Source organism: Mustela lutreola, chromosome 9 (genome assembly GCF_030435805.1).
Source record: "Mustela lutreola isolate mMusLut2 chromosome 9, mMusLut2.pri, whole genome shotgun sequence".
In the NCBI taxonomy this organism is placed as follows: Eukaryota; Metazoa; Chordata; class Mammalia; order Carnivora; family Mustelidae; genus Mustela; species Mustela lutreola.
This window is the reverse complement of record NC_081298.1, coordinates 48,431,977-48,444,506: the sequence shown is the minus strand read 5'-3', so window position 1 is coordinate 48,444,506 and position 12,530 is coordinate 48,431,977. Positions and strand designations below refer to the sequence as shown.

Sequence of the window (12,530 nt, the reverse complement as noted above, 5' to 3'; positions counted from 1 at the left end):
TTTTGGTTGAAATACCTGTGTTCTTCCTGACCATGTCCCGTAGCACCTCTCTCTATTAACCCCCTCTATTTCGCTTCCAACAGAGCACCTATCACTCAGTAATGGTATTTACTGATCACTGCTCCCCACCCCACCACACACACACCCTAAACCTATGCAATATTTCAGCCACCAGCTACACATGGCCATGGGGTGCTTGAAATGGTACCGGTCTGAACTGACACTGCTGTGTGTGTAAAACGTACACACAGGATTCCAAGTACTTAGCACATACACAAAGGACATAAAAATATCTCATTAAACAATTGCTTGTATATGTTGAAATAATATTTTGGATATACTGGGTTAAATAAAAAATGTTAAACTCACTCTCACCTATGTCTTCTTCCTTTTAATGTACTAGAAAATGCAAAGTCACACATGGTTCACATTGCATCTCTATTGGGCAGTTGCCCTGTGACAGTAAGTCCAAGGCTCACTAGCCCATTCTTCATGTACAGGCTGGAGACCTCGTGGCTAGGCAGAAGTTCCAGTAAGATTTGTTGGTTGAATAAATAAATGAGTTGTGAAAAAGAGAACCCGAAGATCTTTTCCCAAATAAAGGTTAACTCATCTATGTTTTGCAAAAGAACTCCCCAGAACAGAGCGCAGAGTTCTCCTTAGTTTCTGAAACCGACCTACTCTGGGGATTCCTAGACTTAGACCCAAGGCTCAACACTCAGGAAGCCCAGAGCGCTACTTCTCCTTTCTCCTACAAACACTGCAGGCCCCGGGAGGAGTGACACCTTCTACTCGCCCACAGCGAGCAGGACTTGGGAACGCAACACCAGGGCCTGATTAGGACTGGCGAGGAGGCGCCAGAGTCAGGGCACCGCCAGAGGAGATAGGGAGGATGCACTTCTCTGGGGCGGAGAAGCTGGGGGGTGTGGCTTGGGGGAGGCAAGAACGGCTCACAGCAGAGGGGCGGGACTTAGATGGGAGACGCCGAGAAGGGGGCGGAGCTTGGAGGAGGGAGAAAGAGCCTGACCTGCGGAAATAAGGCCCGGAGATGGAAGAGAGGGGGCCCCGACTCAGGACACAGGGCTGGGATTGGGAGGGAAGAGCTGGGTTAGGGGAGCACAAGAAGCAGAGGTAGGACCTCGGAGTAAGGGCAGGACTTCCGCGGGGGCCGGACACGGTCCCGGGGAGGGGCGGGCAGGGGCGGAAGAGGCGGGGTCGGGGTGGGTCGGGAGCCCCGAGGGCGGGGCTGGGGTAATAAAATCGTGGCAGCCAAGTGGGGTGTTTCTCGCAGCTGCTGGATCACCTCCTGCTGAGCTTCACTAGCCTCGGAGCACACCATGGCCGGGCACCTCCGCACCCCCCTGCTCCTGCTGGCCGCCCTGGCCCTGACCCTGGCACTGGCTGTGGACTTGGGTCCCAGGGCAAGCCGGAAAAATGGCAAGTCTCCAATGGTGGGCGGCCTGTTGGACGCCGATGTCAACGAGGAGGGCGTGCAGCAGGCGCTGAACTTCGCCCTCAGCGAGTACAACAAGGCGAGCAACGACGCGTACCACAGCCGCGCAATGCGCGTGGTGCGCGTCCGCAAGCAGGTGCGTACCCCTGGGTGCCGCGGGCCGGGCTGTGGGGGCGGGGCGGCCCTGAGCTCTGGGCGCCGCCGCTCGGCATCCCCAGCCCGACCCCTACGGGTCAGCCCAGCATCTTGGAGGGATCAGTCTCCGAGCCCCTGAGGGTTGGGTGGAGACTGCGGACGCTCCCTTGCTCCTCAACGGGCGGTGTCCCTGGTCTTTCTGGTCGCCCACAGCCTGCTTTACGCATGCCTGTCACTGGGAGTGCCTGGGTCCCAGCTGGCACACCGGGTCACCCCCATGGCCTTCATCTGTGTTTTCAAACTCCATCCTGGTCAGAGGCAGCGTTGTGGAGGTCAGGGCACCATGCACTTCCCTTGCTTTTGCGCCCAGCGTCTGGGGATCCTGAGGCTCACTCAGTGAGCTGTCAAATAAATGACCATGGGCGAGGGAAAAATGGACCCCACACCTGACTGCCCTCCCAGCACTGACACTAAATGATTTTTTTAAGCACTTTTGTAACTTTTAATTTCAAACTTACAAAGCAGTAGCAAAAATAGTGCAATAAAAGCCTTGTAGATTCTGCACCTAGTTTCCTTATATGTTAAAGATTTTGCCATTTTGCTTTACACGGGGCACATACGTGTGTGTACGGGTATATATGTATTTGTTCCTGAGTCTTTGGAGAGTTAACACCTCAGTGTGTATTTCGTAGAAACAGAGGTGTTTTCTGACCCATAATAACGCTTTGGGAATCAGAACCAACCCTGACACAGTTACCAGATTCATAGCCCTTTCTCAGATGTCACTGATTGTCCCACTGATGTCCTTTATAGCCCAAGACTGCCAGGCTATGTGCTGCAGCCACTGTCCTGCAACTTTCTTTACTCTGGAGCAGCCCCTCCCTCTATGAACTTGACATTTCTGGAGGATCTAGCCAGTCCTGGTGCACACTGGGTCTCAGTTTGGGTTTTCCCAAGGAAACCTGAAGGTGATTGGGGTCATTCAGAAGAGGCCCATTCTCCTCCAAGCCTCCTCTCAACAGGTGCCACTAAACTAACCTAGCCTCCATATCCTCAATCTGCCAAGAGTTTGGGACCCACACCAAACATCCTCCCTGAGCTCCCAGAGGCTGTCAGCAAACACAGATGGGTCGAGGAGCTGGCCTGTGATACTCAGTGCATCTCAGAGCAGAGGGTCAGGCATATGAATTCAAACTGGTCCAGACATGCTGGTGGAAAGGGCCTGGAGTGTTACTTACCTCCACAGGGCACGTACATGGAGCAGCCTCTCATGTAGGCCATCATACTCCCTACCCCAGTATGGCCCCACCATCACCAACACCCAGAGGATAAGGTGGGTCTACTGCTCCTGACCCCTGCTTCTGCCAGCCTGTCCTGGAATTCTGGTATGCTTCTATCCTATATTTTCAGGTGTAAAAGACAGGTATGTGATACACTTCAGAAATACTCCTATAAAAAATCACAGTTAAGGGGGTGCCTTCCTTCAGGCATCTGAAGGATCTGCCTTCAGCTCAGGTCACTATCCCAGAGTCCTGAGATCTAGCCCCGCATTGGGCTTCCTGCTCAGTGGGGGGCGTCTGCTTCTCCCTCTCCTACTTTCCACTGCTTGTGTTCCCTCTCTAGCTGTGTCTGTCTCTATCAAATAAATAAATGCAATCTTTAAAAAAAAAAAACACACACACACACACTTAAGGACGTTTGGGTGGCTCAGTTAAGCATCTACCTTTGGCTCAGGTCATGATCCCAGGGTCCTGGGCTTGAGCCCCACTTCGAGCTACCTGAAGCCTGCTTCTCCCTCTACTTATGCCTGCAGCTCCCCCTGCTTGTGCACTCTCTCTGTCAAATAAATAAATTTAAAATTCTTAAAAAAAAATCATACTAAAAAGGTAGGCATTCCAGGGGCAGTATCTTAATTAGCCTAAAACATGTGTGCATGTGTATGTGTATGAGCACACGGATGCATGAGAGAAAGGCTCTCGTTTCCTATTGTGAAATGAGGGAGTAAATAAACCTTTGTTATGCTGCAGAAATGTGAATATCTATAGGGTTGACCTTATTAATTGGATTTAGCTTAAGTGTATAACACAACTGTCTTCCTGAGTCGGACCCACTCTGCTCCAGCACAGAGCCCTGGCTGTGTGCTCAGACCCAGCCCTGGCTCCTGGCACTGGAGAGTTTATTACTCAACACTCATGCTGGTCCCTGGCTTCCACTTTCTGTCTCCTGCTTCTCCTCCTGCCAGGGTGCCTGAGACCTTCTAGAACCCTTCTTTGAACAAGTTACAAGGAGGGTCTGGGCCCAGTTGCTGGACTGGCCTTCAGAAGGTGGCTTTGGTTTTCTGGGATACCTGAAAGGTAACCCAGGCCTCCCACTGTGGTGGCTTCTGGTAATCATGCAGGGGAGAGGGGGAACCTAAGCTGCTGATCCTAAAGACTTGTGTGCCATGTTTGAAAAGTCAGATGGTGAGTGGACCAGCCCTCAGAAGGTACCTTTGGTTTTCTGGGATAACTGCTTTGACAGCAGTGAATTCTGGTATAAGGGCTCAGTAGCAGAAGGTACCCGTGTGCGAAATTGGTCAGTATTGTAAACAGGTTATGTTCTTGACATGTGCAGGTCGTGGCTGGATTGAACTACTTCTTGGAGGTGGAGATCGGACGAACCAGATGTACAAAGTCTCAGCCCAACTTGGACAGCTGTCCCTTTCATGACGAGCCACACCTGATGAGGGTATGTGCCTGTGGGGCGCATGGTGTGTGAGTGCTGGGGGTGTGGGTGTGCATGTGTCAGGGTGCACGTGGAGGAAGGGCGTATGTGTGTGCACATGACCAGTTTGAGTTTCTGAGTGGGTTTTAGCTGGTGAATTGGGGCACCATGTGCTGTGTGGGTTGTGGCCTGTCGGATAAGGAGCAGCTATGGGGTGTTTGCTGGGGAAAGAGATGAACCCTTAATCCCAGCCTCAGCCACCTGAACAGATTAGAGGGAATCAGAGGTCTGTAAGCAGCCCAGATCCTCTGGTCTTGCCCTGCTCACCAAATACTAGTCTCTCTCATAGGGAAGGCCTTGGGGTAGGGAGGGGCACGCTCTCCCCATAGCTACCCCATTCTGTGTCTTTACGTGTTTCAGAACTCTGATCCTAGCCCCTCGATACTTCCTGCTGCACCTGTCTTAGTGCTGGACCACTGGAGGTGCAGGGGACCTGGGGGCAGCACCCTGTCCCTCAGGGGCTCTGATCTTGCAGAGGCTGCTCCTTAAAGGGATGTGCAGGGGGATGAGTTTGTGGGGATACTGCTGATTGGAGTCAGGGGGCAGGATCTTATGTCTTGGACTTACGGGGTGGGTGGAGTAAATGAGAGGGGTCACTGCCAATCCCTGTTTGTTGTTCTGGGCGTCAGCAGGGTGGGGACTGAGAATCCCACCACCACCCTTCCTCACTGGCACTTCTGACACCTTGAGGCTGGGCATGTTCCTTTTCCATTGTAGCCCTAACTATCCTTCTCTCTTCCCTTTCACAGAAAAAGCTCTGCTCTTTCCAGATATACACTGTCCCCTGGCTGGGCAAGACCTCCTTGGTGAAGTCCAGCTGCCAGGATGCATAGAGGACCCTATGACAGGCTGGGCCACTCAACCCCCTTTCTCCCATCCCTATCCCCTTGTAGAGTTCCTAACCTTTAGAAGGTTGGCTTTGTCCAAGTGACACCCCCTCAGTGTGCTAGTCCCAAGGGGCAATGGAGAATTATTCTGGGGGCATTTTTTGAACAGCTAAGCAACTGTAACTCCTTTAATTCCTTTCCAAATGCAGCAGTATGTAGTACATGTATTCTGTTCTATCTCAATAAAACGTAACATCAGCTACTTCTTGAGTTATTTATTGTCTTGGGAATATATACAGAAGGGTCTGGGCCGTGCCTTTAAGAGTTCTCCCACTGACTATAGAGGCCAGACAAGGAGCAGAGAGCTGACAGGTTCCTGGAGAGGAAGTCGGGGGTGCATGCTGCCACTTTGGGGATGACTGAGAAAGGAGCAGGCTGGGAACCCAGGCCTCCCGCTATGGTGGCTCCTGGAAGCCATGCAGGGGAGAGGAAGGGACCTAAGCTGCTGATCCTAAAGACGTGGCTGCCGTGTTTGAAAAGAAGTCAGATGGTGAGTGGACTAGACAGGAGGGAGGCGTCGGATGGAACCCATAGCCCAGGGCCACCCTAAGCAGGGCTCTACCAAGTCATTTCAGCCATATGTGCTGAGATCACACTTCTGGGCTGATTTTCATTGGTCAAGTTCTTTAGAGACTAAATAAGTAGTGTTTTATGTCTACTTCTTCAAAAGCCTGCAGGCACCTGCAGGTGACAAAGTATATGGTATATGTATACCCATAAGAATCAAGGTCAAGACAATCAGAACCAGAAGTGAAATAGACTGAAAACAACACCTTCATTGGTTTCCAAGAAGTGGTTTCTAAAGTGTTTTACAGATTTGAGCACTGCCTGTTTCTGGGATGCCATTTAAAATCAGTCCTTTTGTATAGCTTCATGTAAGGGATGTAGAACTGAAACTATAAACAGGATTGACATAGAGTCGGCTTGTTGCTTATTCTGAAGTTTTGGAATTAATAACCACCATTCTGGAGATGATTGGATACCTCAGAACTCCAGTAGGAAATGTCCAGTCCTAAACAAAAGAGCTAAACACACACCCAGCCCCCTCTGCTGCCCTTGTAATAGCCATTCACTGCAAAGGGGTGAAGCTGTCTTATAGCACTGGTAGTGCTGGGGCCATGTGCCCCTCCTGCCCCATGGATGAAGCCTTGTGACATGCTGCTCTGAACACAGAAGGTGAAATTACAAAGGGAACCCCCCCCCACCAAGATGGCCCTGAGTCTCAGGGCTCCAGGAACAGCTGCTATGCCAGGCAAAGGTGAACCCAGCACAATGCTGGGAAGGGGTGGGATGGGGACCGACCCTCCAGGTGGCTAGCTGGGCCCCAGCAGGATTGTGTGCCTTGTCTCGTCTCATATTCACCATTATGAAAGAAGAGGCACAATTGCTAAGAGAGTCCTTCAAAATAGGGTCCACAGGACGTGGACGAAGTAGGGCCTGTGCACCACTGTCTTCAGTTTCAGTTCCCTGAGCACTGGTCAGTTGGAACTGTACCACCCGAAACACAGCCTTCCACTTTGGACCTAAATAGAGATACTGTAACGCCTGTTTGCCAAATAGCCAATGATGTATGAGATAGTGTGAACTCTGCCAGTACCGAATAGTCTTTGAGAACAAGTCATGAAACATTATGGGTTTTGCCTCCATAATAAACTTTAACTTGCAGCTGCAAGTTGGGGGCACACTTTGGATTTCAGTGGCCTCTGTGTCTCCTCGATCAGAATCTTTAAGACCCCAAATAAACACTCTGGTTGCCTGACAGTCTCTTCCTGATGGACACCATGCTTAGCGGAAGAGGTCAGGGTCAGAGAGACAAAGCACTGCCCCCAGGCCTTTTGAGGTGGAGTATGAGCCTGGACGTCATCCCTGCAAGGGTGCATGGACTTGGAGATGTGTTGGTGGGGTTGGGGAAACCCTGGCAGAGCAGACAGGACAGAGAAGTGGTATCCTGGGGCTAAGGCCTCCCTGCACAGTCTTTTCTACCTTGGTGAAAAATCTTGGGTTTATACAAACAACCAGCATGCAGGCACCACGCTGAAATGCTGATTTTCTGCAAAGCCATCGTTTTGTGGACACATTTCCAATTCTCTTTTGCTTGTGGAAGTGGGGGTGTGGGGAGTGGAGCTTGGCTCATCTGAAGCTCTCCACACCTCTCACCACTAGGCTTTGTGTCCCACAGCTCACACTACAGGGGTTCAGGTTGGTGCTACCCTGGGTGCCCCAAGGTAATGGTGGGCCTACAGATGCTATAAGCCTGGGGCTCTGGGTGAAGTGGTATGACTAAGGTGGCCCTGTGACCTGATGGCACATAGACCAGTGTGTCTACAGGTGGAATCAGAGCCCCAGCAACTTTTATCTGCATGATTTTTAAAATTTATTTTAAATGTATCATTTATGAAAATTACATAAATAGCTTTAGCATAGTGCTGGGCTCTTAATAAACACTAGGTTTTTGGTATTTTCTTCATTGATCTGATTACATATTGTGGTGCTTTAAACCCAGCCCCCATAATCTTTGACACTCCTTTCACTGAGAGGTGGGGTCTGTGAGCTGCATCTTGACTCCCGGTTGGGGAACATCATCAAAAAGGTGTGCCAGGATTAACCTGTGACCTGGACCTGGGCACTTGGAGGCTCCTCACCCCCACTCCCCTGCCATGGGAATGTGGGTTCTACTGGCTTTTTCTGCTCCCTGAGACTGCTCTAAAGACACAGTGGTATTGAAGGAGATAGTGATGTGGCACTGAGACCATCCGAATGGTGTATGTGACTGACTCCAGTTATAGCCTCTTTTATAAACTTTAAAAAATTTGGCAGATGAGTGAAGGGTCCATACAACTTGCTGCCACTTAAGAGCAGCCATGAGCCTTCCCTTTGCTTATGAAAACTGCCATTTATCAGCCTGGAGGGACCTGCTGCTTCTCACCCTCTCCCTGCCCTCTGAGTAGAGGGACAGTCTCAGATTATACCAAGGAAGCTCCCAAGAGGGCTGTGAACCACCCACCACTCTACGTGAGTTTGTGCAGGCTTCAAGAGAAGAGGGCAGAGGAAGTGACCTTGTGACCTCCAAGGCAGGGCCCAAGACAACCCCAGCTTCTGCCAGCATTCCTGGACATTTGCCTTATGGGACACTGGCATCCCTATAAGGAACCTGACTCCCCAGTATCTTTGTGTTGGAGATGCCCCCCCCTGCAGGTACCTGCTTGCACACCCCAGCTGAGCTGCTGGCCAAATGAATGGGTCACCATGGACATGCAGCCCGACTGAGCTCTCAGTGACTGTGACCCTGCCTGTCATCTATCTGCAGTCACAGGAGAGCCCCCCAAGAAAGAACTGCTCACCTGTTTCCTTCCCAATGGGTTCACAAAGCCTTGAGCAAGAGAAAATGGTGGTTTTACCACACCTCCCAGCGTTAGTGTGATGTGTCACACAGCAGTAGTGTCTGGGAAATACCAGTGCATGTGTGTGCATGTGCATGTGCCTGCATGGGTGTGTATGTACACACACGTGTTGAATGGGTTGAAGCACAGGCACCTAGAGCCAGATGCCCTGGGTGAGAAGAATGCCACAGGCTGTGTGACTTGCCCGAGCTCCTTACTCTCTCTGAGCCTCACTTGTTACCAGCAAAGGGATAGTGACAGCAGGAGTCCCCTCCTTATGGGGTTATGGAAATTAATGTGTCCTTATCTGTAAAGCACTTTGAACAGTTAAGTTTGTCACATAAATACATATTTTTATACCAGTCAGAATATTAATAGCTTCTAATTCTTTTTGGTATAAGAGTTTTAATTTCATTTTTCAAATGACATTATTAGCTTTCTTTTTTTTAAGGTTTCCAAGAATTGCTTTAAAAGGTCATCTTTTGTATACTGAATTCCTATAACATCTATATTTCTGTCTTAAATCTAGCTGAGTTTATTTTTCTGTGCTAAATACTCCATTTAAAATATAATAATATCTCCTAGGTAAGGACCATTCTCTTTATTCTTTTCTAAAATTTGTTCCTGAATATTCTGTATTTATTCTCCTTGATGAAATTTTTTTTTCCAGTTCATAAAGTAGAATTACTGTGTTTTGAACTAGGACTATATTGAAAGGAATATTCTGATTAGGGAGGAAAAAAGACAACATTTAATATTTGAGCTTTTCATTTTAGAATGTCATATATTTTGCAATGTATTTATGCTTTTATTATGTCCTCCAGTAGTATAAAGTTTTTATGTATCTTTCATATTTCCTATGAAATCTATGCCTGGATATTTTACATTTTTCATGAGCATAACCCAATTTGATTTCCTGGCAAAGTACAGTTACTTCTAAAACACCTGCCTCTAAACCTGCTTTTGACATCAGGTATCTCTGCAGATGTTCAGCCTAGCCCCCTGGATTCCTAGTAAATAAAACACAACCAAACAAAACTAAATGAAAATCCCCTTCACCCAAAGCATATGTTAGGCCTGTGAACTTTTGTGTAGATTTCAGGCAGCTCAGCAGGTTTCTTCTACCCCAGCAGTGGCATCTCTGATTTGGCAATACCCTTGGTCTCACTTCCAGAGGGGGTTGTCATTTGCCCTTCATTCCACTGAGGTATTGACCTTATTTGTCTCACTGTTTCCTCTTTCCCTTAGCATTTTCCATTTGTCCACCCATCCCTTCCCTCCAAATCCCTCAGAAGTTTCAAATCCTCCCTATGTAGGGTAGAACAGTTCAGCCCTTTCTAGATTTCCCCACAGCCATGAAGGTGTTCAAAAAATAAAGGGCTTCCTGGTGAACAAGAGCCAACATTTTGGTGAGTTACTTTTAATCATGAAGATCAATGCTTATTTTTCTTTTACTTAAATCCAGTCCCCTGAGGAATAGACCAACAACAACAACAAAAAAGTCCACCCTTCCTGAATGGCTATTAGCTGAGAGGCGGTGCTGAGGACTGTTTACCCCATAGGCTGTGTGCATTCCTCACTGGTCATACTGTCCACGTGAAAGCAACGTCATCAGACAGCCCCAGAGGTTAGTGCTGACTCATAACCAATGGCAGCCTGACCTTTTTTTGATAAAAACCAGGAGGTCATCCAGATGATGATGCATCCTCCTTCCTCTCCCTCCACCAGTTTCCAGAGAAGCTGACACTACCATTTGGGCGATGACTTGGAGAATATGATCTCTGCTAAAGCAGTCAGAGCAGCCAGTCTCCTCCAAGCCTTAGTGACTGGCTTAAAGATGGCTTGTGACAGAAGTCTGGCCACTTATGGATCATGAGACTTCATCGTGGTTGGTGGAATTTTCTATCAACTATTTGAATAGTAGGCTCTCTCTTTTTTGCTATGCATGAAGATGAGAAGACAGGAGGTCCAGAGCAGCTGTTTGAAAACAAAGTCAAATTACAGGGGCCATCAGAATTGAGGCGAGAGACAGCAAACATGAGTCCCTATTTCTAGCAGGGACAGATGTCTGCCATGCCCCAGTAATGGGTCTGTGATCAAAGGAGTGAGACTGATACAAAGCGAAGGTCAAGCTAAGCTTTATTTCGAGCCAAGCATCAAGAATCAAACTGACCGGCCAGGGCCACACCTCTTACAGAGAGGGCAACCCTGCTCTCCTTTACGGACTAGCTTTTAAGGGCAAAGGCCATGTGGTTGGGTCTGGCCACACACAGGTGGCCAATGAAATTGTAACAAACAGAGAAAGCTGCACAGTGATGCTAGTTGACCCATTGAATTACAATTTACCCTATAGTAGACATTTGACCCAGCCTATCACCTTGGTTAGGAATGGCGCCCAAAGGGCTCCCAAAGGGCGGGGCCCATACTCCTTGGTAGCTAGGGAGACAGTATGCAACCCCCCACTGACTGGATGTCTCCACCTGGCCTGACCCATCCTTGTGCTTTGTTACCTGAGGCTGGTTTCTGGGACTTGTTTTTAAGTAAGTCCCCTGGGGGAAGGGGAGCAGGAACAGTTTAAGGGTTAAACAACAAGGTTAGCTAAAATATAAAAATATAAAATAGGTCCTTACAATGTCAACCCTTCCTCTAGACACCTTGGTTATGTGAAACAATTGTCCCCCTTCTTTGGCCTGTCAGGTTGGGTTTTCCAGCTGTAACAGCTCAAAGGCCAAAAACCTAAACAAAAAACAAAACAAAACAAAATAAAATTACCTGGGCCTCCCCCATTGCACCCTCCTAGGGGCCCATCAACAAAACTTTGGCCCAGAAATCAGTGTCTCATTTGCAATCAACTGAAAAACTATCCTCAAAGGAGGGCCCTCCAGATGGACCACCCCCAGGATTGATGGGACTGTAGTAAGAGATTCTCCAGTAAAGTCTTAGTAGTTATTTCTTAAATGGCCAAAGGGGAACTAATGTTCAAATTAAGGGAAAACCTTGGTGAATTCTGGTAGACAGCAAGGCTACACTCCCTACTTTAAACCCACTTGCTCCAGAGCCTACAGATGGCCTTCTGGGAAACTTGGCAGAAGCCAGGAAAGGTTAAGAATTCCTACCAAAGTCCATTCCTCCTGGATTTCTGCCCTTAGTATCTAGTCAAGGGAGGAAGGCAAAATTTCATGTCCTTTAATTTTCAAGTTCAGACTCCTGCGAATATGGTTTATGGGTGTCCATTGGTTATTAATCATTTTCTTTCTCAGGAGATGAGGGAACAGAAGGCAAAGCAGAAGCTGACACTCCAAATTGCCCCCCTCCCATGGATAGATGTGACATTCCTCATGCACTCCTAGCTGCCTTACTGCTAAGGAGAGGAAAAACAAAGTTACAGAGATCACAATCCTGCAAGACATGAGTCTTCCTAGTTTACAAAAGTCTTAGTGATCTACCAGAACAAAGCATTTCTATCAATAACCTAGCTTCTAGAAGGAAATGTAGATACAATTAAATGTCGTTATAATCTGCAACCAATTGGCAAATGCTTGAAGTGGGCAGAGCATAATGTTCCTCTAGGAAGTTTCAATTATCTTCATGTTAATGCCTTGCTGGAGGGAAAACCTAACAATAATGGCAAGGTCTCTAGTATCTTTGATATCTTGTAGGTGCTCTTTAGCACCTGAAAGTTCTTTTTAAACATCCCTCTTTCCTTACTTCCTCCAACCCCATAGTGTATCATCAGCCACCCCGAACAAACTCTGTGCAGCCACTCTTTCTGCCCACAGGTCCTGTCCCTGGGCTTTAATAAACCATCATTTTGCATCAAAGATGTCACAAAACTTCTTGGTCCTTGACTCTGACTCCAACTCACTGAACTTCATCTGTATTCCAAAACCACATCATCGGGGACAACTATTA

General features: G+C 48.3%; 1 protein-coding gene across 1 annotated transcript; it reads left to right on the top strand.

The window, feature by feature from the left end:
- Window positions 1–1,241: 1,241 nt before the first annotated feature.
- On the top strand, window positions 1,242–5,440 carry LOC131808242 (cystatin-C-like). The gene is made up of 3 exons (XM_059134223.1): window positions 1,242–1,589; window positions 4,202–4,315; window positions 5,101–5,440. Exons 1-3 carry the CDS (start codon window positions 1,338–1,340, stop codon window positions 5,182–5,184), a joined length of 450 nt encoding a protein of 149 aa, XP_058990206.1. The 5' UTR covers window positions 1,242–1,337; the 3' UTR covers window positions 5,185–5,440.
- The last annotated feature ends 7,090 nt before the right edge of the window (window positions 5,441–12,530 follow it).

Coding starts and splice junctions, on each gene's coding strand:
- LOC131808242 (XM_059134223.1), top strand. CDS start 1,338: ATGGCCGGGCACCTCCGCACCCCCCTGCTCCTGCTGGCCGCCCTGGCC. Junction 1,590..4,201: donor TGGTGCGCGTCCGCAAGCAG/GTGCGTACCCCT, acceptor TGACATGTGCAG/GTCGTGGCTGGATTGAACTA. Junction 4,316..5,100: donor ACGAGCCACACCTGATGAGG/GTATGTGCCTGT, acceptor TCCCTTTCACAG/AAAAAGCTCTGCTCTTTCCA.